Genomic DNA, 25,451 nt, shown 5'->3' with positions numbered 1-25,451 from the left:
TTCTTCGAAGAAAAGGCGTCTTAATTATCCCTTACTTGGACGATCTCCTGATAAGGGCAAAGTCCAGGGAACAGTTGGAGGTCGGAGTAGCACTATCTCGGATACTGCTACAACAGCACGGGTGGATTCTAAATACTCCAAAATCGCAGCTGATCCCGACGACAAGTCTGCTGTGCCTAGGGATGATTCTGGACACAGTCCAGAAAAAGGTGTTTCTCCCGGAAGAGAAAGCCAGGGAGTTATCCGAGCTAGTCAGGAACCTCCTAAAATCAGTGCATCATTGCACAAGGGTCCTGGTAAAGATGGTGACTTCCTACGAAGCAATTCCATTCGGCAGATTTCACGCAAGAATTTTTCAGTGGGATCTGCTGGACAAATGGTCCGGATCGCATCTTCAGATGCATCAGCGGATAACCCTATATCCAAGGACAAGGGTGTCTCTCCTGTGGTGGTTACAGAGTGCTCATCTTCTAGAGGGCCGCAGATTCGGCATTCAGGATTGGATGCTGGTGACCACGGAGGCCAGCCCGAGAGGCTGGGGAGCAGTCACACAAGGAAAAAATTTCCAGGGAGTGTGATCAAGTCTGGAGACTTTTCTCCACATAAATATACTGGAGCTAAGGGTAAATTTATAATACTCTAAGCTTAGCAAGACCTCTGCTTCAAGGTCAGCCGGTATTGATCCAGTGGGAAAAACATCACGGCAGTCGCCCACGTAAATAGACAGGGCGACACAAGAAGCAGGAGGGCAATGGCAAAAACTGCAAGGACTTTTCGCTGGGCGGAAAATCATGTGATAGCACTGTCAGCAGTGTTTCATTCCGGGAATGGAAACTGGGAAGCAGACTTCCTCAGCAGGCACGACCTCCACCCGGCAGAGTGGAAACTTCATCGGGAAGTTTTCCACATGATTGTAAACCGTTGGGAAATACCAAAGGTGGACATGATGGCGTCCCGTCTGAACAAAAAACGGGACAGGTATTGCGCCAGGTTAAGAGACCCTCAGGCAATAGCTGTGGACGTTCTGGTAACACCATGGATGTACCAGTCGGTGTATGTGTTCCATCCTCTGCTTCTCATACCTAAGGTACTGAGACTTATAAGACGTAGAGGAGTAAGAACTATACTCATGGCTCCGGATTGGCCAAGAAGGACTTGGTACCCGGAACTTCAAGAGATGCTCACAGAGGACTTATGGCCTCTGCCGCTAAGAAGGGACTTGTTTCAGCAAGTACCATGTCTGTTCCAAGACTTACCGCAGCTGCGTTTGACGGCATGGCGGTGGAACGCCGGATCCTAAGGGAAAAAGGCATTCCGGAAGAGGTCATTCCTACCCTGGTCAAAGCCAGAAAGGAGGTGACCGCACAACATTATCACCACATGTGGCAAAAATATGTTGCGTGGTGTGAGGCCAGAAAGGCCCCACGAAGAAATTTCAACTCGGTCGATTCCTGCATTTCCTGCAAACAGGAGTGTCTATGGGCCTCAAATTGGGGTCCATTAAGGTTCAAATTTCGGCCCTGTCGATTTTCTTCCAGAAAGAAGTGGCTTCAGTTCCTGAAGTCCAGAAGTTTGTCAAGGGAGTATTGCATATACAACCCCCTTTTGTGCCTCCAGTGGCACTGTGGGATCTCAACGTAGTTCTGGGATTCCTCAAATCACATTGGTTTAAAACCAGTCAAATCTGTGGATTTGAAGCATCTCACATGAAAAGTGACCATGCTCTTGGCCCTGGCCTGGACCAGGCGAGTGTCAAATTGGTGTTTTTTTTCTCAAAAAAAAAAAAAAAAAAAAAAGCCCATATCTGGTTGTCCATTTGGACAGGGCAGAGCTGCGGACTCGTCCCCAGTTCTCTCCCTAAGGTGGTGTCAGTGTTTCACCTGAACCAGCTTATTTTGGTGCCTTGCGCCTACTAGGGACTTGGAGGACTCCAGGTTGCTAGATATTGTCAGGGCCCTGTAAATATAGGTTCCAGGACGGCTGGAGTCAGGAAAACTGACTTGCTGTTATCCTGTATGCACCCAACAAACTGGGTGCTCTTGCTTCTAAGCAGACTATTGCTAGTTGGATGTGTAATACAATTCAGCTTGCACATTCTGTGGCAGGCCTGCCACAGCCAAAATATGTAAATGCCCATTCCACAAGGAAGGTGGGCTTATCTTGGGCGGCTGCCCGAGGGGTCTCGGCTTTACAACTTTGCCGAGCGGCTATTTAGTCAGGGGCAAACACGTTGGTAAAATCCTACAAATTTGATACCCTGGCTAAGGAGGACCTGGAGTTCTCTCATTCGGTGCTGCAGAGTCATCCGCACTCTCCCGCCCGTTTGGGAGCTTTGGTATTATCCCCATGGTCCTTTCAGGAACCCCAGCATCCACTAGGACGATAGAGAAAATAAGAATTTACTTACCGATAATTCTATTTCTCGGAGTCCGTAGTGGATGCTGGGCGCCCATCCCAAGTGCGGATTATCTGCAATACTTGTACATAGTTACAAAAATCGGGTTATTATTGTCGTGAGCCATCTTTTCAGAGGCTCCGCTGTTATCATACTGTTAACTGGGTTCAGATCACAGGTTGTACAGTGTGATTGGTGTGGCTGGTATGAGTCTTACCCGGGATTCAAAATCCTTCCTTATTGTGTACGCTCGTCCGGGCACAGTATCCTAACTGAGGCTTGGAGGAGGGTCATAGGGGGAGGAGCCAGTGCACACCACCTGATCCTAAAGCTTTACTTTTTGTGCCCTGTCTCCTGCGGAGCCGCTATTCCCCATGGTCCTTTCAGGAACCCCAGCATCCACTACGGACTCCGAGAAATAGAATTATCGGTAAGTAAATTCTTATTTTTATCCTTAATTATTTTATCCTAACACAGTGGCTGTGCTGTACCTGTAATCACAAACTTCTCCTTGGCAGGACCTAGCATTGTGTCTTTAGTTGCCCAGAGCCAGAAACTGGCACAATACATGAATCCACCAATTGCCTATAGGCAATATTTACCACCGTACCTGTTTCCACTAACTGCCTGGAACTGGGAACAAGCACTTTACTTGTATCCTTTCAGCAAAAACTAGCACTGTACCTGTATCTGCCTGGTACCAGGAACTTGCACTGTACCTGAATCTGTGCCTGGTACCAGGAACTAGCTCTGTATCTGTGTCTGGTACCAGGAACTAGCACTTTACCTGTATCTGCACCTGGTACCTGCAACTAGTGCTGTACCTGTATCTGTGCCTGGTACCAGGAACTAGCGCTGTGTCTGCATCTGTGCCTGGTACAGGGAACTAGCGCTGTGCACCTGGAACTAGCGCTGTGCCTGCATCTGTGCCTGGTACCTAGAACTAGCGCTGTGTCTGCATCTGTGCCTGGTACAGGGAACTAGCGTTGTCACCTGGAACTAGCGCTGTGCCTGGTACTGGGAACTAGCACTGTACCTGTGTCTGGTACCAGGAACCAGCACTATACCTGTATCTGTACCTGGTACCTGCAACTAGTGCTGTAGCTGTATCTGTGCCTGGTACCAGGAACTTGCACTGTACCTGAATCTGTGCCTGGTACCAGGAACTAGCGTTGTACCTGTATCTGTACCTGGGCCCTCATTCCGAGTCGTTCGCTCGTTCTTTTTTTTCGCATCGCAGTGAAAATCAGCTTAGAGCGCATGCGCAATGTTCGCACTGCGACTGCGCTAAGTAATTCTGCTATGAAGAAAGGATTTTTACTCATGGCTTTTTGTTCGCACCGGCGAACGTAGTGTGATTGACAGGAAATGGGTGTTACTGGGCGGAAACACGGCGTTTTATGGGCGTGTGGCTGAAAACGCTACCGTTTCCGGAAAAAACGCAGGAGTGGCCGGAGAAACGGGGGAGTGTCTGGGCGAACGCTGGGAGTGTTTGTGACGTCAAACCAGGAACGACAAGCACTGAACTGATCGCACAGGCAGAGTAAGTCTGGAGCTACTCTAAAACTGCTAAGTTTTTTTTGTTCGCAATATTGCGTAAACTTCGGTCGCACTTTTAAGATGCTAAGATACACTCCCAGTAGGCGTAGACTAAGCGTGTGTAACTCTGCTAAATTCGCCTTGCGACCGATCAACTCGGAATGAGGGCCCTGGTACCTGCAATTAGTGCTGTAGCTGTATCTGTGTCTGGTACCAGGAACCAGCACTATACCTGTATCTGTACCTGGTACCTGCAACTAGTGCTGTACCTGTATCTGTGCCTGGTACCAGGAACTAGCGCTGTGTCTGCATCTGTGCCTGGTACAGGGAACTAGCGCTGTGCACCTGGAACTAGCGCTGTGCCTGCATCTGTGCCTGGTACCTGGAACTAGCGCTGTGTCTGCATCTGTGCCTTGTACAGGGAACTAGTGTTGTGCACCTGGAACTAGCGCTGTGCCTGGTACCAGGAACTAGCACTGTATCTGTGTTTGGTACCAGGAACTAGCACTATACCTGTATCTGTACCTGCAACTAGTACTGTACCTGTATCTGTGCATGGTACCAGGAACTAGCACTATACCTGTATCTGTACCTGGTACCTGCAACTAGTACTGTACCTGTATCTGTGCATGGTACCAGGAACTAGCGCTGTGCCTGGTACTGGGAACTAGCACTGTATCTGTGTCTGTGCATGGTACCAGGAACTAGCACTATACCTGTATCTGTACCTGGTACCTGCAACTAGTACTGTACCTGTATCTGTGCATGGTACCAGGAACTAGCACTATACCTGTATCTGTACCTGGTACCTGCAACTAGTACTGTACCTGTATCTGTGCATGGTACCAGGAACTAGCGCTGTGCCTGGTACTGGGAACTAGCACTGTATCTGTGTCTGGTACCAGGAACCAGCACTATACCTGTATCTGTACCTGGTACCTGCAACTAGTGCTGTAGCTGTATCTGTGCCTGGTACCAGGAACTAGCGCTGTGTCTGCATCTGTGCCTGGAACAGGGAACTTGTGCTGTGCACCTGGAACTAGCGATGTGCCTGGTACCTGTAACTAGCGCTGTGCCTGCATCTGTGCCTGGTACCTGGAACCTAGCGATGTGCCTGCATCTGTGCCTAGTACCTGGAACTAGCGCTGCAGCTGTGCCTGATAACAGGAACCAGTGTTGTGCCTGTAGCAGGAACGTGCACTGTCTGTACATGTAATTATTTGTTGGTCAGAGCCAGTAGTACTTTGTCTGTATTTCTTAATATGTTTCTTCACTAACAATTACAATTGTTATGTGCTATGTTATGTATGCTTGTTTGGACATGGTCATATTTACTTTGTGTTCCATGTCAGTGTATTTGTTTGTGTCATGATCCCTTTCATTGTACAATGCTGCAGAATGTGCCAGCTCTCTATATAAATGAAAGATAATGATCTCACAAATGTGGTGGCGCTAGAGAGAGAGTAAAAGTAACACGATGTCATATACATGAAATCATTCAATAGTAGCAAATCTAAAAAAAAAAAAAAAAAACTACAGAAAGACGACAATTTGCATATATGTGTGTGTGTGTGTGTGTGTATATATATATATATATATATATATATATATATATATATCCAAAGTCATACCGGCACTCCAAAAAAGTGGAAAAATACCTTTGCTGCGGTGCCCTCCAGGTCAGTAATAGACAATATAGGAAATATAGAGATTGGTGGCACTCACGCAGACTTGATAAATGCAGGAAGAAGTTTCTTTATTTGGCAAATAAAGAAACTTCTTCCTGCATTTATCAAGTCTGCGTGAGTGCCACCAATCTCTATATTTCCTATATATATATATATATATATATATATATAATATAGTGAGATTCAAATTAATTTCTAATAAATATTTAAAATGCCAGCGCTAATATATGTTGCGGACGCAAGGCTTATCTTATTACCATATACGGTAAAAGTGCGCTGTACGTCGCAAACACTACATCCCTTAAGAGAAAACAAGTTCACGCACATATTTATGAGTTCCAAAGCTCATTGATGTATATATTTGATATTTAAAAGGATATGTATACAATATAACACATGTACAGTATATATCATTCAGTTATAATGTTACATTTACACAAGAAGAGAATCCATTACAGTTACAATCAGCATACAATTACCCCATTTACTCAATGCACCCTCAGCTCCATTTCCTCCATCTCTCCCTCTCTCTCGATGCTCACAGTAGCAGAAAGACAACAAAACAGAGACTTCTTGTGAGTCTGCAATCAGCTATACACTGTGTATGTTGGGGGAGTACATGTCTTCTGTTATTGGTCCAGGGGAGGGAACTTTCTCATTCATGATGAGTCATTGGTCAGTTCATATGCAAGCAATGTCCAGCCTTGAAGAAGCAAGATGTCTTTTGTTCTAATAAGAGTGACTTTATATTCCTACATTTAATCATAACTACTCATTGAAATGTGCTACAATCGAACCACCGATCATTTTGACCCCAAGCATGACATGTCCATCTTGCTCTGCTCCATTAATACATATACATGGTGTTATACTCCATTATATAATTTAAAACCTTATAATGTCTGGTGCTTGACATGTTTAATTTATGTGCTGTATGAAATATGTGTTAAATATATCTTTGTGGCATGTCTGTGTGAGTGTGTAGGCTACCATATAACCTGTGCATGCTGCGTGTATTCGCACGCACAGCGTCTCATAAGTGTGGAGTTTACATGTGCTGTGTATGTAATATTTTTTACTTCGACAATATATATATATAATTGTAGTATAAACTAATACAACTTGCAATTGCTAGGGATTAGAAATTGGAAAACTATTAAAAAAAAAGTCTGTATAGCAGAAATGGTCTCCGTCCTGATGCTGCATAGCCAAGCATTAAGCATTAGTAGAGTAACCCTAGAAACGGGTGGTCTTCAGTATGCCGGCGGTCGGGCTCCCGGCGACCAGCATACCAGCGCCGGGAGCCCGACAGCCGGCATACTGACACTTATTCTCCCTCGTGGGGGTCCACGACCCCCCTGGAGGGAGAACAAAATAGTGTGGCGCGCTTAGCGCGCCACCGTGCCCGTAGCGTGGCGAGCGCAGCAAGCCTGCAAGGGGCTCATTTGCACTCGCCACACTGTCGGTAAGCCGGCGGCCGGCCTCCCGGCGCCGGTATGCTGGTCGCCGGGAGGCCGGCCGCCGGCAGATCGTAGTGAACCCCTAGAAACAGGTGGTACAATTGCTGGAGAAAAATAGCTCAACTCTCAGGTGAAGTGTACTTTTAGCTCCAGACTTCAGCTCCAAACTTCAACTCCTGCCACAGCATGCTGTGAGCAGAGAAGGCCCACAATTGATTGACTGGCTCCTGCTGGTATGTTCTGTGCTGGTAAGCATTTGCTTAGTCAGATGGTAATACCACTGATGGAATAAGCAAGTGTATTGCTGTAAAACTCTGTGCTTAATGCGCATGCAGCCGGTGTAATAGTAAATTAGTCTGAGGTTCCGGTCCGTTACACCAACGCATTTCACTGAACTGTGCGGCTTTGTCAAGAAGCGGATGTACAGTATACTGTTGGTCAGACTGAAGGAGTTATATAAGGAGTTCCTAAATTATGCACAGATGTCCTGGCTCAGTATATTCTATAAGTCTCACTCACGGATTTACTCCTTTTAATAAAATGCATAGTAATTGCAAATGTAATAAACATACAGGTGAATGTATTTATCTAATGTATATTAACTAAAATAGCATTAAGAACCTGTCGTCTTAGTATTATTAAAGTCCACACAGTTTGTCCAGTGTCTATAATATAAAAGCAGGCAGCTACTGCAAGAGACAGCAGTCTGCCTTTAGCAACAGTGTGGACACTAGTTAACATAATTGGCAACAATTGTTACAAAGTGTTTTTAGTATCCAAACCATTAATATCAATATTGTCATTAATAATAAAAATGAATACATAAATGAAAATGACATAGGGCTGTTGTTAGGCTTTTGTATTTGTTTGATATTCCTTGATCACTACAATAATAAGTAAGAGAGAAGTAATGGATTAGATTGAACAAATGTCAACCTATTATATAGGTCCTGCCCCAAAAAATGGACAGTATTCAGACAACAAAAAGAGATAAAAAGAGTTTATGAATATACAAAGAGGAGTTTAGTGTATTTCTAGCAAGTGGACGTAACATGACAAAAGGCCCGTACACATTAGGCGATATATAGGAAATGATATTGCTCATTTTACATTTTATATAGTTTACTATATCGCCCAGTGTGTATGCTAGTGACATTGACCGACGCAGGGCCCGCGGGTTGTTAACGACCAAAATTCTTTAACTTTTAACCTCTTCAGTGTCATGCCTAGAAAATTTCCGAGGCCAGCTGCGCTGTGCAGACTGCCAATCACGGGAATTTTCCGGGGGAATGCCACTGCTCCCCCCTCCCTCCTATTTGCACTCCGATTGGCCGGTGGACTTTTGTGGTGTCATGACGCAATTGCGTCATTCTGAAAAACTCTGCAAGCCGAGCGGAGTACAAGGGAGGATGGGGGGAGAGGATTTTAGAGCTGGCGGTACCCGTAGGGATGGCCATCAGTGGGTTGTCCATCGATGGATAACCTCGATGGTGTAAAACCATCTGGAATGGATCCATCGATGGTTTTACCCATCGATGGTCATCCCTACATTACTGTACAAATTAGAACCAGGGGGCATGGCTTAGTGGGTGTCAGGGGGCGGGGCTATGCGCCGTGCCCTGGCACTTTTTTTTCTTCTCAATTCGGTCACACTGAACCATCGATGGCGGGAAACCATCTGGTTCTCCCCTATCGATGGTAAAAGTATTCATCATCGGTCATAGACCATCAATGATTTTGAATCATCCATGGTCGATTGTCATCCCTAGCTACCCCTAGGCAACGAGCATTCCCTAAGGCAACAAGCATTCCCTGTGGCAACGAGCATGGATCCCAGAGTATAAAACCCCTGGCAAAAAGCATGGCACAGTGCGTGAAACCCCTGGCAACGCGCATGACACCCCTGGCAAGGCGCAGGTAAAAAAATTAAATAAAACCTGCCCAGGGAGGTGTGATCAAATTCCAAAAACCCGCCACTGAAGGGGTTAATGGTGGTTTGAGTTGGATTTTGATGTGAGGCAGTCAAATTACTAAAGAAACTTGTAGCAAGAATATTTCTTACATTTTCTTGCCTTTAATATAATAGACTTTTTTTGTCTATATATTTATTTAAAATAGGAGCAATAAATAGTAAATTATAATTTCTCTTAATGATATATTTCGAAATAAAGGGCCGACTTGGATCTACCTTCATTCTGATATTATTATGTATTTTTTCAGCAAACAATTTAGACCTGTGATAGAGAAGCATCTAGGGCTTGACGTAAGATCTGAGGATAATCGCACTCCCTAAAAGTGTCAATAAGACAAGAGGCTTATTTATTTATGTTTTTTTTTTTCAAACCATTTTTTTTATTTCAGTTGAAGCATAATGAAAATTTCACAATAAAGTACATCAGAGTATACAATCAGTGAAAGGTATAGCAGAAACATCCGTCTATCAAGTAATAAAAATAAAGCAGCAGTGTGAACCAATATGAGAACCAAGATACATATTAAAATCACAATAAAGGTTCTTTCAGGTATTGAAGACAAACAGTGCGAGCCCGGATCCATGCCCGCATCAACATCTACGTCCGCTCTCTCCCAGAGTAGAGCATTATGCTCCCCCCTAAATAAGCTTGGTAAAGAAAAAACTTCAGCATCAAGTGAAATTGGGGAGTCCTGTCCATAAACTCTAGTTTCGTACCATAAAGTGTTGTGAAAGCATCTCCACACCTGTTCCTGTAACGGGCGGGACAGGGTTTCCCATGTCTCGAAAAATTTCATGGTAAACCTTTCCTTTTGTAAAGAGGCCTCCAACCATTCCATTCTGAAAATATGAAAGGTCTACCCTAAGAAAAGTGACATTGGCGGGGCCGACGGCTGTATCCACATCTGTAAGATACATTTTTTAGCTGCTGCAGAGATTATCATCAACAATTTTTTAACACCCTGTACCACCCTAGTACCCTCCGGCATTATACCAAATATTGCCCATTCAGGGGTAAGTGGTAAATGGTTAACTAGGTGTTGGGTAAAGTATCTCCATATCTGGACCCAAAATCTCCGGATTATGGGGCACCCCCATAGGCAGTGAAACAGCTCAGCCCGTTGTGTACCACATCTAGGGCATGAAGAGTCTTCTAACAAACCCATTAGGTGTCTACGGTGTGGGGACAAGTACGTTCTATGCCAGATATTTAAAAAGAGTTTGACATAGGACGCAGCAGGTATTAATTTGATGGATAACTCAAAGGACCTCAACAATTTTGTCATAGTAAGAGACGGAAAATAATCTCTCCACTGTGCCATTCCCGTCGTCATGTCATCATATTGTAGGGGCGTGTGCAAGAATGAATAGTAGAGATTGCATTGGAAGAGGGGTTCCCATCCATTAATAATTTGTTTAACGGGTTGTCATAGTCCTGTGGGGATAGCAGCCTAGAAGCAACAGCCACGTAATGTTGAGCTTGTAGGTACGCTAAGGGAAACCTATTCAATAATGGAAAGGGTGTCACCGCTTGCGCAAGCGTGAGTGGTTTTCGCGACTCACCATTTGTGATTTGACGTATAGAAGTAATGCTGTGCCTTTCCCATAGAGTGAAAGGATGGCTCGCGTTTCCGTCTTGAAAACGGGTATTGCGGACTAGGGGAAGGAAAAGGGACACGTGGGTTTAAGGAGCATTTACGCCATAAGATGTGCCAAACTCTCCGAGTGGACATCAGCAGTTGATTCGCGCGAACCGAAGTGGGTATCTCTTCTTCATGTAGATGCAGGAAAGAGATAATACTACCACCACTTAAGAAGGCAGTCTCCAGGGACGTATTGGAGTACATATTTCCACCGTGTAGCCAATCTCTCAAATAGCGTAAGTGGGAGGCATGACTATATTCCAATATATTAGGGAGATTCACACCTCCATTGTGTCTACGCTGCTGCAGTTTCACCAAACTAATTCGTGCCCGCTTACCGTTCCAAATGAAAGTACGCTTTATTTTATTCATTTCTGTCGTAGCACTCCTAGACAATAAAATAGGGAGGGATTGCAGTGGGTATAGAAGTCTAGGAAATAGAATCATTTTCACCAAGTTCACTCTGCCCAAATACGAAATTTTAAGATGTCTCCAACGTTCTGTATCGTCCCTCATACTGCGCACAATTTGCTTGAGATTAAGACTGTACAAGTTGTTCAATTTTTTTGGGATCTGTACCCCTAGATAAGTAATTGCTTTAGTTGTCCAACTAGGCTTATTTATTTTTTTTGATAGTGAGGAGCTGTATACACCTTGCATCTACTGAGTGGGTGCTTCAAGCTACAGCAGCTTTTCTCCTGATTTCCAGCATTGAGGGTACATAGGCTTTACAACAGTTACTGTGGGTGACTATTGATTTGAGTGTGTCCTAGTAACCTTGCTATATAAAACCTTACTTTGTGTTGATCGTTACTAGTGCAGACTGCTCTCAATACTGACTGATGTGAACTGTGAAGTGTTTCTGAAAATGGATATGTGTCTAAAAATCTTGGTTGTATGCATTTATTATATTTACCAACAGGTTCAAGAATAAAGAAAATAATATATCCACTTGGGTTTATGGGAATTGGAGCCTCTCTCTATTATCCACAGCAGGCAGCAACAATTGCAAAGGTAACTGTTATTTTTTTATTTTTTCATTTTAGAAATATGATAGATTAATTCTAGGAACCTACAATCTGATTTAATCCTAAAAATCTATAATCAGATTTTTTTCTAGCAAGCCACAATAAGATTTAATCATAGAAGCCTACAATCAGGTTGAGGGCCAAATTAAACTAGCCAGGAAACTGCGGTAATATACCGTGATTGCTGTTATTGCAATTTTCACGTTTTTTATTTTTATGGGAAAACTGACTTTACGTGGATATGCGCGATTCGCCCTATTCAATTGCAAATTTGCTAAAGCGGATTTACTGTGAAAATTGTTGCTGAAAGTGAAGAATAGATATGGGTAAATCTGTCCATACCCCTAAGAAAAAAAACCTAAACTAACATTGTATAAAAAGTATAAAAGTGTATTATTGGTTATAATAAAAGTATTTTTAGTACTTAAATATGTCAAATGACTGTTATATTATTTAAAAAAAAAAAAAAAATTATAAAAGCAATTATTTCCCCCCCAGCAAAATTAAGTGCTAAAATTAAATTTGAGGTACATAAAAATAGGCATAAGTATATACAGGTTGAGTGTCCCATATCCAAAATGCTTGTGACCAAAAGTATTTTGGATATCGTTTTTTTCCGTATTTTGGAATAATTGCATACCATGATGAGATATCATGGCGATGGGACCCATGTCTAAGCACAGAATGCATTTATGTTTCATATACACCTTATACACACAGCCTGAAGGTAATTTCTCTAACGTCCTAGTGGATACTGGGATGACATTAGTACCATGGGGTATAGTTTGGATTCATTGGAGCCTGGCACTTTAAGAAATCAATAGTGTGTGCTGGCTTCTCCCCTCTATGCCCCTCCTGTACACTCAGTTTAGAAAATTATGCCCAAGGAGCCGGGTGCATTCCTCTGGAGCTCCAGAGAGTTTTCTTCAATGTTTTATTTAGTTTGTTATTTTCAGGCAGCACTGGTTGGCAACCAGTCTGGGACTTAGGGGGGGGGGGAACCGAACCAACTTCCTATAAAGTTAATGGTTCGTATCCCCGCTGACGGACACTGAGCTCCTGAGGCGCTGTTTCACATACCCCTAGGGCGTGCGCACACGGCGGCAGCATGCTGCCACCCCTAACAGATGCCAAAGTAGACGCGGTGTGGTGAATTTTTACACCGGGGTCCCGGTTAATAGGTCCCCATTGACAATGGCGGCATTAGGGCGCGACGGTCACCGTGCTGCGAGCTGCGGTGCCCGCTGAGGTAAAGGGGGATATTAATCTATTAATCTCCTTTTTACACACAAAAATCCAAATTACAGCCAGTATAATCAGTGAGGGACCGCGCGCCATTGAGGGGGCGGGGCTTCCCGGAGAGCGGGACCAGAGGCTGAAAGGCGCCATTTCCTGCTTCTGACTGCCAGGCTGCATGCTGAGGCTGCTCCTCCACAGAACCCACTGAACCACCAATTGTACTGGTACCAAGGGGTTTTATAGTGAGGAGGGAGCATATACACGGTGGTGACACTGCTGTAGTGTTAAAATATATATAAATGATGCTGCAATTACGCAGGTTGGGGGTCAACATAGTCCCCTACTTGGATGATCTCCTGATAAAGGCAGTGTCCAGGGAACGTCTACTACACAGCATCGAACTGACGACTCTCCTGCTTGCGTATCATAGGTGGATCCTAAATTTCCGGAAGTCTCACCTGGAACCATCACAACAAATTCAGTTCCTGGGAATTATACTAGACAGGGGGCCCAGTTCCAGGGGAGGTGGTCGAGTCAGGAATCTGCACTCCCGATAAATGTACTGGGACTCAGGGCAATTTACAGTGCTCTTCTGCAGTTCTCCTACCTTCTTCGAAATCGACAGGGAGGAACAAGAAATGGCCTCAATTCGAGAGGTGTCAAGAATATTCCTCTGGGCAGAGGCCAACGCAAGGGCCATCTCAGCCATATTCATTCCAGGCGTGGACAATTGGAAGGCGGACTTCCTCAGCAGGCACAACCTCAATCTGGGGGAATGGGGGCTTCACCCTCAGGTGTTTCAGCAACTGGTTCACCAATGGGGCTGTCCACAGATAGACCTGATGGCTTCTCATCTCAACAAGAAGTTCAGTTGGTTCCTGTTCCAGAACTAGGGATCCACAGGCTGCTGCACTTGGCGCTCTGACGGTGCCGTGGACTTGCCAGTTTGTATACCTGTTTCCTCCAATCCCTCTCATTCCCAGAGTTTTAAAAGGATGCAAAAGGAAAAGCGATCGGGCAATTTTCATTACCCCGGATTGGCCTTGGCAGGCCTGGTATGCAAACCTCCTGACCATGTCTCTGGAGGAACCCTGCCCTTTGCTGCTTCTCAAGGACCTTCTTCAACAAGGACCATTCGTCCATCCAGACTTACTGCAGCTACGTTTGACGGCTTGGAAGTTGAGAGGGAGATTCTAGTCAGAAAAGGTCTCCCATCCAAGGTTATTTCCACTATGGTCCAGGCCCGTAAGGTGGTCACGTCAAAACATTGCCACCGTATCTGGAAGAAATATATTTCTTGGTATGAGGGTAGAAAATATTCTCCTACAGGGTTGCGACTTGGCCGTTTTCTACTTTTCCTGCAAGCAGGTGTGGATATGGAAATGGTTTGTCAGTTCCGCACTAGCTGTGTATAGTAAAGCCACATTTAAATATAGAGAAATCTGAAAATAACCAATATAAATGGTGCCAATAACCAAATCTTTTGAAAGCACCTTATTTATTGGTGGTGCTCCCAAAAAAACTTTTGTAGATTAACTACATATAATGGAAAAAGGACAAGACAAAAAAAATCCTTTTCGGGAGCACTCTTATTTGAAAATGGTAATAATAATTAGTCAATATATGGTGAAATGATATGATGATGGATGATCTAAAACTTAACTTTTATTCTGTTCCATTAAAATATCGACCTATATGGTCCAAACATGTTTATATATCTATTATTCAAATAGAAGAGAGAAGGGCGAAATATAGATTAGGTGAGTAGGAGTGAGCAGATTAGAACTGCCCCACCAGTGTTTTCACATGAAGATATAGGTGATCATCTTGGTGATATCCACAGTGCCTGGTATTCCTAAGCGGTCCCCCTTCAAAGTACTAACCAGGTCTATCCTATCAGCTTCCGAGATAGAAGATCGGGCTACTCTCAGGATAGTACGACCTTGAATAGTGAAGATGACATATGAAGGAAGAGAGAACCCACTTCTGCTGTCTGTACTCTGCCTGCTATACGTCACTGGATAGATTGGCCCCAGGCTTTTCCAGATGAGAGAGTGTTGGAAAGGAGAGCCATCACCAGTTTTAAATGGGGTAGATCATGAATTGGTTATTCTACTTCCACTTAGAATTAGGACAGAAGAAAGAGAAACACTTCTACTTTCTGTTGTGACAGCCAAATGTACGCTGGGAAGGGCAAACCCTTGCCAGCACAGCTGTCAGCCAGATGAGAGAGTGCTGAGAAGAGATAAAGCTCTGATAAGTAATCAGAAATGTATAATTTGTTTGAACTAATTCATTCAAATGACATTCTAAATAATATAACTGATCTCCTCTTATTCTCCTATACCGAAGTACATAAGAATAATAAAGTTTAAGACTGATTTTCATATACAAGAAACCAAATGAGATTCACACACTTTTGGTAAAATTATATCCTGAGTATTTATCAATCAACATGTACTGGTAATTCAAATGAGGTATTTAAGCAGAGATGACACACTGTGGTGATTAACAAAATCATAAATATCTAAAGCACCTTGGATGATGAATAATTGTTGGCAGAAAGTTCCTAATCTCTCACATGAAGATATAAAGGAAACAATGTTGCAAAAAAAATTCTCCAGCAGTAGGTCTGCAGATTCAATTAGTTAGTATATTGAACTTGTAACAATTCTGCAATAGGGCAGAAGAAACGCTATCTCCTAAACTTGTAACAATTTAGCAATAAAGTGATCCCAAGTGTGCATAGTTACATAGACTCATTAAATAGCACATTATTGCTGAAAATGCATCATCAGGCCTTGATTGTAACAATTCTGCAATGGGGCAGAAGAAAACTATCTCCTAAACTTGTGACAATTTAGCGATAAAGTGATCCCAAGTGTGCATAGTTACATGGACTCATTAAATAGCACATTATTGCTGAAGGTGCGTCATCAGGCCTTGATATATTAATTAAATTCCAAAAATTCATTTATATTCATTATATTGCACAATACTGCAATGAGTATATCAACAGACCTAACAATTATAATCCTTTGCTAGCACAAGGGGTATAGTGAATCTGCAAATTAATTTTGGATTATATTGATTGATGTATTAAACAGATGCATGAATATCAGATATAACAATATCCCTTGCCAGCACCGGATATTGAACCTATAACAGTTCAGAAATGAATAAACCACATGAATGTAAATAGTGTGCAACAAATGTATCAAATACAACAGAGTATCTCATAGGTATGCAACATATATATTTTTTTAAAAGAAATAAATGCGCCTTTTTGATGCTTTCATTTTTGTGCATCAAGTGAGGACAACATAAAGTAATCTAGACTAATGAGGATGTTGAGAAAAATATGTATTAGTGCATTTAAATATTAGGTCATGCACAGGGGTATAAATATTGTGATCCCTAACAATAATCCTCAATTAATAACGTGCGGTGTGGGGGGAGGGAGGGGGAAATGTAATGAATAAAGCCGTGAGTGGAGATTTTATTTAAAGGTAATAGGCAGTGTTTTAATCAGTCACAACTCCAGCCAAATTTAAGTACCGGTCTGTCACCTCCACGTTCTAACCCGACCCACTCCTGCTTCCCCTCATACACCTTCCACCATATGACGGGAATAGATATGTATAAAAATACCCTTAATGGTAATCCTCAGGTGTCGGTGTACGGTGTGGGGCAGGGAGGAGGGGCCCCACACCGTACACCGATACCTGAGGATTACCATTAAGGGTATTTTTATACATATCTATTCCCGTCATATGGTGGAAGGTGTATGAGGGGAAGCAGGAGTGGGTCGGGTTAGAACGTGGAGGTGACAGACCGGTACTTAAATTTGGCTGGAGTTGTGACTGATTAAAACACTGCCTATTACCTTTAAATAAAATCTCCACTCACGGCTTTATTCATTACATTTCCCCCTCCCTCCCCCCACACCGCACGTTATTAATTGAGGATTATTGTTAGGGATCACAATATTTATACCCCTGTGCATGACTTAATATTTAAATGCACTAATACATATTTTTCTCAACATCCTCATTAGTCTAGATTACTTTGTGTTGTCCTCACTTGATGCACAAAAATGAAAGCATCAAAAAGGCGCATTTATTTCTTTAAAAAAAATATATATGTTGCATACCTATGAGATACTCTGTTGTATTTGATACATTTGTTGCACACTATTTACATTCATGTGGTTTATTCATTTCTGAACTGTTATAGGTTCAATATCCGGTGCTGGCAAGGGATATTGTTATATCTGATATTCATGCATCTGTTTAATACATCAATCAATATAATCCAAAATTAATTTGCAGATTCACTATACCCCTTGTGCTAGCAAAGGATTATAATTGTTAGGTCTGTTGATATACTCATTGCAGTATTGTGCAATATAATGAATATAAATGAATTTTTGGAATTTAATTAATATATCAAGGCCTGATGACGCACCTTCAGCAATAATGTGCTATTTAATGAGTCCATGTAACTATGCACACTTGGGATCACTTTATCGCTAAATTGTCACAAGTTTAGGAGATAGTTTTCTTCTGCCCCATTGCAGAATTGTTACAATCAAGGCCTGATGATGCATTTTCAGCAATAATGTGCTATTTAATGAGTCTATGTAACTATGCACACTTGGGATCACTTTATTGCTAAATTGTTACAAGTTTAGGAGATAGCGTTTCTTCTGCCCTATTGCAGAATTGTTACAAGTTCAATATACTAACTAATTGAATCTGCAGACCTACTGCTGGAGAATTTTTTTTGCAACATTGTTTCCTTTATATCTTCATGGGTATCCGTTCACATGGTCGACCATGTTATGGTCGACCACTATTGGTAGACATTGACATGGTCGACATGGACACATGGTCGACACATGAAAAGGTCGACATGAGTTTTTTAACTTTTTTTTCTTTTGGGGAACTTTTCCATACTTTACGATCCACATGGACTACGATTGGAACGGTAAAGTGTGCCGAGCGAAGCGGTAGCGGAGCGAAGGCACCATGCCCGAAGCATGGAGAGCGAAGCGAGCCATGCGAGGGGACGCGGTGCACTAATTGGGGTTCCCAGTCACTTTACGCAAAAAACGACACCAAAAAAAGTTAAAAAATTCATGTCGACCTTTTCATATGTCGACCTTTCATGTGTCGACCATTTTCATGTGTCGACCATGTGTCCATGTCGACCAATAGTGGTCGACCTAATGACTGTCGACCATAACATGGTCGACCATTCATACCGGAACCATCTTCATGTGAGAGATTAGGAACTTTCTGCCAACAATTATTCATCATCCAAGGTGCTTTAGATATTTATGATTTTGTTAATCACCACAGTGTGTCATCTCTGCTTAAATACCTCATTTGAATTACCAGTACATGTTGATTGATAAATACTCAGGATATAATTTTACCAAAAGTGTGTGAATCTCATTTGGTTTCTTGTATATGAAAATCAGTCTTAAACTTTATTATTCTTATGTACTTCGGTATAGGAGAATAAGAGGAGATCAGTTATATTATTTAGAATGTCATTTGAATGAATTAGTTCAAACAAATTATACATTTCTGATTACTTATCAGAGCTTTATCTCTTCTCAGCACTCTCTCATCTGGCTGACAGCTGTGCTGGCAAGGGTTTGCCCTTCCCAGCGTACATTTGGCTGTCACAACAGAAAGTAGAAGTGTTTCTCTTTTTCTTCTGTCCTAATTCTAAGTGGAAGTAGAATAACCAATTCATGATCTACCCCATTTAAAACTGGTGATGGCTCTCCTTTCCAACACTCTCTCATCTGGAAAAGCCTGGGGCCAATTTATCCAGTGACGTATAGCAGGCAGAGTACAGACAGCAGAAGTGGGTTCTCTCTTCCTTCATATGTCATCTTCACTATTCAAGGTCGTACTATCCTGAGAGTAGCCCGATGATCTATCTCGGAAGCTGATAGGATAGACCTGGTTAGTACTTTGAAGGGGGACCGCTTAGGAATACCAGGCACTGTGGATATCACCAAGATGATCACCTATATCTTCATGTGAAAACACTGGTGGGGCAGTTCTAATCTGCTCACTCCTACTCACCTAATCTATATTTCACCCTTCTCTCTTCTATTTGAATAATAGATATATAAACATGTTTGGACCATATAGGTCGATATTTTAATGGAACAGAATAAAAGTTAAGTTTTAGATCATCCATCATCATATCATTTCACCATATATTGACTAATTATTATTACCATTTTCAAATAAGAGTGCTCCCGAAAAGGATTTCTTTTGTCTTGTCCTTTTTCCATTATAGGTGTGGATATGGGTCTACGGTTAGGCTCCATCAAAGTCCAGATTTCGGCTCTCTCCATCTTCTTCCAGAAACAACTTGCAGTATTGCCGGAAGTACAGACATTCCTGAAGGGTGTTCTTCACATTCAACCACCTTCGTATCTCCCACTGCTCTATGGGATCTCAATGTGGTCTTGACTTTTCTCCAGTTGGAATGGTTTGAACCTTTACAAAGGGTGGAATTGAAATATCTAGCTTGGAAGACTGTCATGTTGTTGGCATTCGCCTCTGCAAGACGTGCTTCGGAAGTGGGGGCCTTATCCTGTAAGAACCCGTACCTGATATTTCATGAGAATAGGGCGGATGCCCGCAGTTTTTGCTGAAAGTAGTTTCGGCTTTTCATGTAAATCAACCTATAGTGGTTCCAGTGATGGCCGACACATCTATTGCTCCAAAGTCCTTGGACGTGGTGAGGGCTTTGAAGATTTACGTCAAGGGGACAGCTCGTCACAGGAAATCTGACTTGCTTTTTGTCCTTTATGACGCTACCAAATTTCATTGCCGCTGCCGAGTTCTAACCAGGCCCACTCCACAAGGTCGGTGAGTTCTTCCTGGGCGGCTGCCCGGGGCGTCTCGGCCTTACAGTTGTGCCGTGCTGCTACTTGGTCTGGTTCCAACACATTCATAAAGATCTACAGCAGTGATTTTCAACCTTTTTTTTACTCGCGGCACACTGAACAATATTTTAAAATTGCCAAGGCACACCATCAGTTCCCCACAGAAAAAAATTAAAAACACACATTGGCCCTCATAGTAAAAAAAAAAATCTACACATACATTGGCCTACACAGAAAAAACAGTCACATTGCTCCCCCCATAAATCCATAAATCCTTATTCTCCCCACATAAATCCTATTGTTCCCCACAGGAGAAAAAAAAATAACAAATATTAGCCCCTACCGGTCAGCTGTCCCCTCCCTGTCCCTCAGTGGCGGGGGTTGTTCATAGTGGAGTGCTGTGAATACTGAGCAGCGGGCAGTCAGGCAGGTGTGGCTGTAGGTGGGCAAGGAAAGCTGTGTATGCAGGCAGGAACTGGAAGATGTGTATGCAGACGGGTATGCTGGCTGGGTGGTGAGACGCAGCACCTGTGACCTATGATACCACACCGCTGCGTCTTCAAGGCATACAGTACGTCACAGCCGGAGCATGACTGATCCTCTAAGAAGAGCCCGGGCCAACAGTTCACTCTGAAGGTGCAGGAAGCTGCTCTGGCTCCGCGGCACACCTTGCAACTGGTCGCGGCACACTAGTGTGCCACGGCACACTGGTTGAAAAAGCCTGCTCTAAAGGTTCGACACCTTGGCCAGATATGACCTTCAGTTTGGTCAGGTGTTTTGCAGGGGTCTCAGCACTCTTCCACTCATTCTGGGAGCTTTGGGCCTTCCCCATGGTACTAATATCATACCGGTATCCACTAGGACGTTAGAGAAAATAGGAATTTAATACCTACCGGTAATTCCTTTTCTCGTAGTCCATAGTGGATACTGGGCACCTGCTTGAGTGCTTCATATTCCTGCTTACCTGGTTGTAAGTGTTCTTGGTTGGGTCTGCTGTTGCTGTCCCTGTTCCATGTTTGGTTAGCATTGCTATCCTTTGTTGTAGTTAGCATTGCTATCCTTTGTTGTAGTTAGCGTTGCTATCCTTTGTTCTGGTTAACGCTGGTATCCTTTATTACTGTTGTGTGTTAGTTCGTTGCCTCACCGCTATTTATGTATATATCCTTCTCTCAAAGTTTGTCCGTCTCCTCGGGCACAGTTTTCCTAGACTGAGTCTGCAGGAGGGGCATAGAGGGGAGGAGCCAGCACATGCTATTGATTTCTTAAAGTGCCAGACTCCAATGGACCCGATTTATACCCCATGGTACTAATGTCATCCCAGTATCCACTACGGACTACGAGAAAAGAAATTACCGGTACTATTTTTAGTCAATATTTTTTTTATAACTTTGTGAATTAAACAAAGTTTATGTACATTGAGCCATCAGACAACAAAGGTTTCACAATTTCAGTCTCACTCAAAAAAATTAGTTTTTCTGAATATTCCATATTTCGGAATATTTGGATATGGGATACTCAATCTGTATTTGGATCATTTTAGGGGATTTAAAAAAAAAAGTGGAAACAGACAGATTACTCTGTCATCTGCAAGTCTAGAAACACGTGTCCCACTCACAAAACACCCCAATATAGCTGCCCCATGCCTTGCACCCCAATTTCCATAATTTTATACTTTTTCACCCCAAAAATTGTCATTATTGCCCAATTAAAAATAATTAAAAACTTCTTAGTGCCTAATTAGTCATTTAGGACCAGAATCAACATTTTTTACTTAAAATGGGAATTTTCCCCAAGTTTATCACCTGATCAGTGTTGGTGAATTGTGAAATTACCACATATCCATTTTTCCGGACAATTGAATAGGGGCTTAAGCAAATTTACCGCAATTCACAGTAAATTTGTGGGGAGGTTTTCTCATGGCGAATTGAATTCGGCCCAGAATCAGATTAATCCTAGGAACCAACAATCAGATTTAAACCTAGCAACCTACACTCAGATTTAATCCTAGGAACCTACAATATGATTCAATCCTAGTAACCTACAATCAGATTTAATCCCAGGAACCTACAATCAGATTTAATTCCAAGAACCTACAATTAAATAAAAAAAAAAAAAATTATGCGACCAGACGCAAAAGAGGCATTTCTCTATCGTCCTAGTGGATGCTGGGGTTCCTGAAAGGACCATGGGGAATAGCGGCTCCGCAGGAGACAGGGCACAAAAGTAAAGCTTTCCGATCAGGTGGTGTGCACTGGCTCCTCCCCCTATGACCCTCCTCCAAGCCAGTTAGATTTTTGTGCCCGGCCGAGAAGGGTGCAATCTAGGTGGCTCTCCTAAAGAGCTGCTTAGAGAAAGTTTAGCTTAGGTTTTTTATTTTACAGTGAGTCCTGCTGGCAACAGGATCACTGCAACGAGGGACTTAGGGGAGAAGAAGTGAACTCACCTGCGTGCAGGATGGATTGGCTTCTTGGCTACTGGACATCAGCTCCAGAGGGACGATCACAGGTACAGCCTGGATGGTCACCGGAGCCTCGCCGCCGGCCCCCTTGCAGATGCTGAAACATGAAAAGGTCCAGAATCGGCGGCAGAAGACTCCTCAGTCTTCTAAAGGTAGCGCACAGCACTGCAGCTGTGCGCCATTTTCCTCTCAGCACACTTCACACGGCAGGAGCGCCCTGGGAGGCAAATGAAAACCTATTTGGCTAAAAAATACCTCACATATAGCCTCCGGGGCTATATGGAGATATTTAACCCCTGCCAGAATACACTAAAGAGCGGGAGACGAGCCCGCCGGAAAAGGGGCGGGGCCTATCTCCTCAGCACACAGCGCCATTTTCCTTACACAGCTCCGCTGGTCAGGACGGCTCCCAGGTCTCTCCCCTGCACTGCACTACAGAAACAGGGTAAAACAAGAGAGGGGGGGCAAAATAGTGGCAAAAATTATATTATAAAAGCAGCTATACAGGGAGCACTTATTATAAGGCTATCCCTGTCATATATAGCGCTTTTGGTGTGTGCTGGCAAACTCTCCCTCTGTCTCCCCAAAGGGCTAGTGGGGTCCTGTCTTCGTTAAGAGCATTCCCTGTGTGTCTGCTGTGTGTCGGTACGTGTGTGTCGACATGTATGAGGACGATATTGGTGTGGAGGCGGAGCAATTGCCAAATATGGGGATGTCACCTCCTAGGGGGTCGACACCAGAATGGATGCCTTTATTTATGGAATTACGGGATAGTGTCAACACGCTAAAGCAGTCGTTTGTCGACATGAGACGGCCGGACAATCAGTTAGTGCCTGTCCAGGCGCCTCAAACACCGTCAGGGGCTGTAAAACGCCCTTTGCCTCAGTCGGTCGACACAGACCCAGACACAGGCACTGATTCCAGTGGCGACGGTGACGAATCAACCGTATTTTCCAGTAGGGCCACACGTTATATGATTTTGGCAATGAAGGAGGCGTTACATTTAGCTGATACTACTGGTACCACTAAACAGGGTATTATGTGGGGTGTGAAAAAACTACCTATAGTTTTTCCTGAATCAGAAGAACTAAATGATGTATGTGATGAAGCGTGGGTTGCCCCCGATAAAAAGATGCTAATTTCAAAGAAGTTATTAGCTTTATACCCTTTCCCGTCAGAGGTTAGGGCGCGCTGGGAAACACCTCCTAGGGTGGATAAGGCGCTCACACGCTTATCTAAACAAGTGGCGTTACCCTCTCCTGAGACGGCCGCACTTAAAGATCCAACAGATAGGAGGATGGAAAATATCCAAAAAAGTATATACACACATACAGGTGTTATACTACGACCAGCTATAGCGTCAGCCTGGATGTGCAGTGCTGGAGTAGTTTGGTCAGAGTCCCTGATTGAAAATATTGATACCCTGGATAGGGACAATGTTTTACTGTCTTTAGAGCAAATAAAGGATGCATTTCTTTATATGCGTGATGCACAGAGGGATATCTGCACACTGGCATCACGGGTAAGTGCTATGTCCATTTCGGCCAGAAGAAGTTTATGGACGCGACAGTGGTCAGGCGATGCGGACTCAAAACGGCATATGGAAGTTTTGCCGTATAAAGGGGAGGAGTTATTTGGAGTCGGTCTATCAGATTTGGTGGCCACGGCTACAGCCGGGAAATCCACCTTTTTACCTCAAGCTACTCCCCAACAGAAAAAGACACCGACTTTTCAACCGCAGTCCTTTCGTTCCTTTAAAAACAAGAGAGCAAAGGGATATTCATATCTGCCACGAGGCAGAGGAAGGGGGAAGAGACACCAACAGGCAGCTCCTTCCCAGGAACAGAAGCCCTCCCCCACTTCTACAAAAGCCTCAGCATGACGCTGGGGCTTCTCAAGCGGACTCGGGGGCGGTGGGCGGTCGTCTCAAGCATTTCAGCGCGCAGTGGGCTCACTCGCAGGTAGATCCCTGGATCCTGCAGATAATATCTCAGGGGTACAGGTTGGAACTAGAGACAGATCCGCCTCGCCGTTTCCTGAAGTCTGCTTTACCAACGTCCCCCTCCGAAAGGGAGACGGTTTTGGAAGCCATTCACAAGCTGTACTCTCAGCAGGTGATAGTCAAGGTACCTCTTCTACAACAGGGAAAGGGGTATTATTCCACTCTATTTGTGGTACCGAAGCCGGACGGCTCGGTAAGACCTATTCTAAATCTGAAGTCCTTGAACCTGTACATAAAGAAGTTCAAGTTCAAAATGGAGTCACTCAGAGCAGTGATAGCGAACCTGGAAGAAGGGGACTTTATGGTGTCCTTGGACATCAAGGATGCGTACCTCCACGTTCCAATTTACCCCTCACACCAGGGGTACCTCAGGTTCGTTGTACAAAACTGTCACTATCAGTTTCAGACGCTGCCGTTCGGATTGTCCACGGCACCTCGGGTCTTTACAAAGGTAATGGCCGAGATGATGATTCTTCTTCGAAGAAAAGGCGTATTAATTATCCCATACTTGGACGATCTCCTAATAAGGGCAAGGTCCAGAGAACAGCTAGAGAGGGGATTAGCACTGTCTCAAGAAGTGCTAAAACAGCACGGCTGGATTCTGAATATTCCAAAATCCCAGTTAATGCCGACAACTCGTCTGCTGTTCCTAGGGATGATTCTGGACACGGTTCAGAAAAAGGTTTTTCTCCCGGAGGAAAAAGCCAAGGAGTTGTCCGAGCTTGTCAGGAACCTCCTAAAACCAGGAAAGGTGTCTGTACATCAATGCACAAGAGTCCTGGGAAAAATGGTGGCTTCTTACGAAGCAATTCCATTCGGCAGATTCCATGCACGAATTTTCCAGAGGGATCTGTTAGACAAATGGTCAGGGTCGCATCTTCAGATGCACCAGCGGATAACCCTGTCTCCAAGGACAAGGGTATCTCTTCTGTGGTGGTTGCAGAGTGCTCATCTATTGGAGGGCCGCAGATTCGGCATACAGGATTGGATCCTGGTGACCACGGACGCCAGCCTGAGAGGCTGGGGAGCAGTCACACAAGGAAGAAACTTCCAGGGAGTGTGGACGAGCCTGGAAACGTCTCTTCACATAAACATTCTGGAACTAAGA

The 25,451-nt window shown here is 43.7% G+C and overlaps 1 protein-coding gene across 2 annotated transcripts in view; it reads left to right on the top strand.

The window, feature by feature from the left end:
• Positions 1-25,451, top strand: part of APOO (apolipoprotein O) — a 173,034-nt gene that overhangs the window by 73,687 nt on the left and 73,896 nt on the right. For both annotated transcript variants that reach the window (XM_063956231.1, XM_063956230.1), the window contains exon 6: positions 11,620-11,711. In XM_063956231.1, the coding sequence (XP_063812301.1) occupies positions 11,620-11,711 (92 nt within the window). The remainder of the gene's footprint in view (positions 1-11,619; positions 11,712-25,451) is intronic.

This window comes from Pseudophryne corroboree, chromosome 2, assembly GCF_028390025.1.
Source record: "Pseudophryne corroboree isolate aPseCor3 chromosome 2, aPseCor3.hap2, whole genome shotgun sequence".
Lineage (NCBI taxonomy): Eukaryota > Metazoa > Chordata > Amphibia > Anura > Myobatrachidae > Pseudophryne > Pseudophryne corroboree.
The sequence above is the reverse complement of the archived record's forward strand: the minus strand, read 5'-3'. Positions and strand labels throughout refer to the sequence as shown.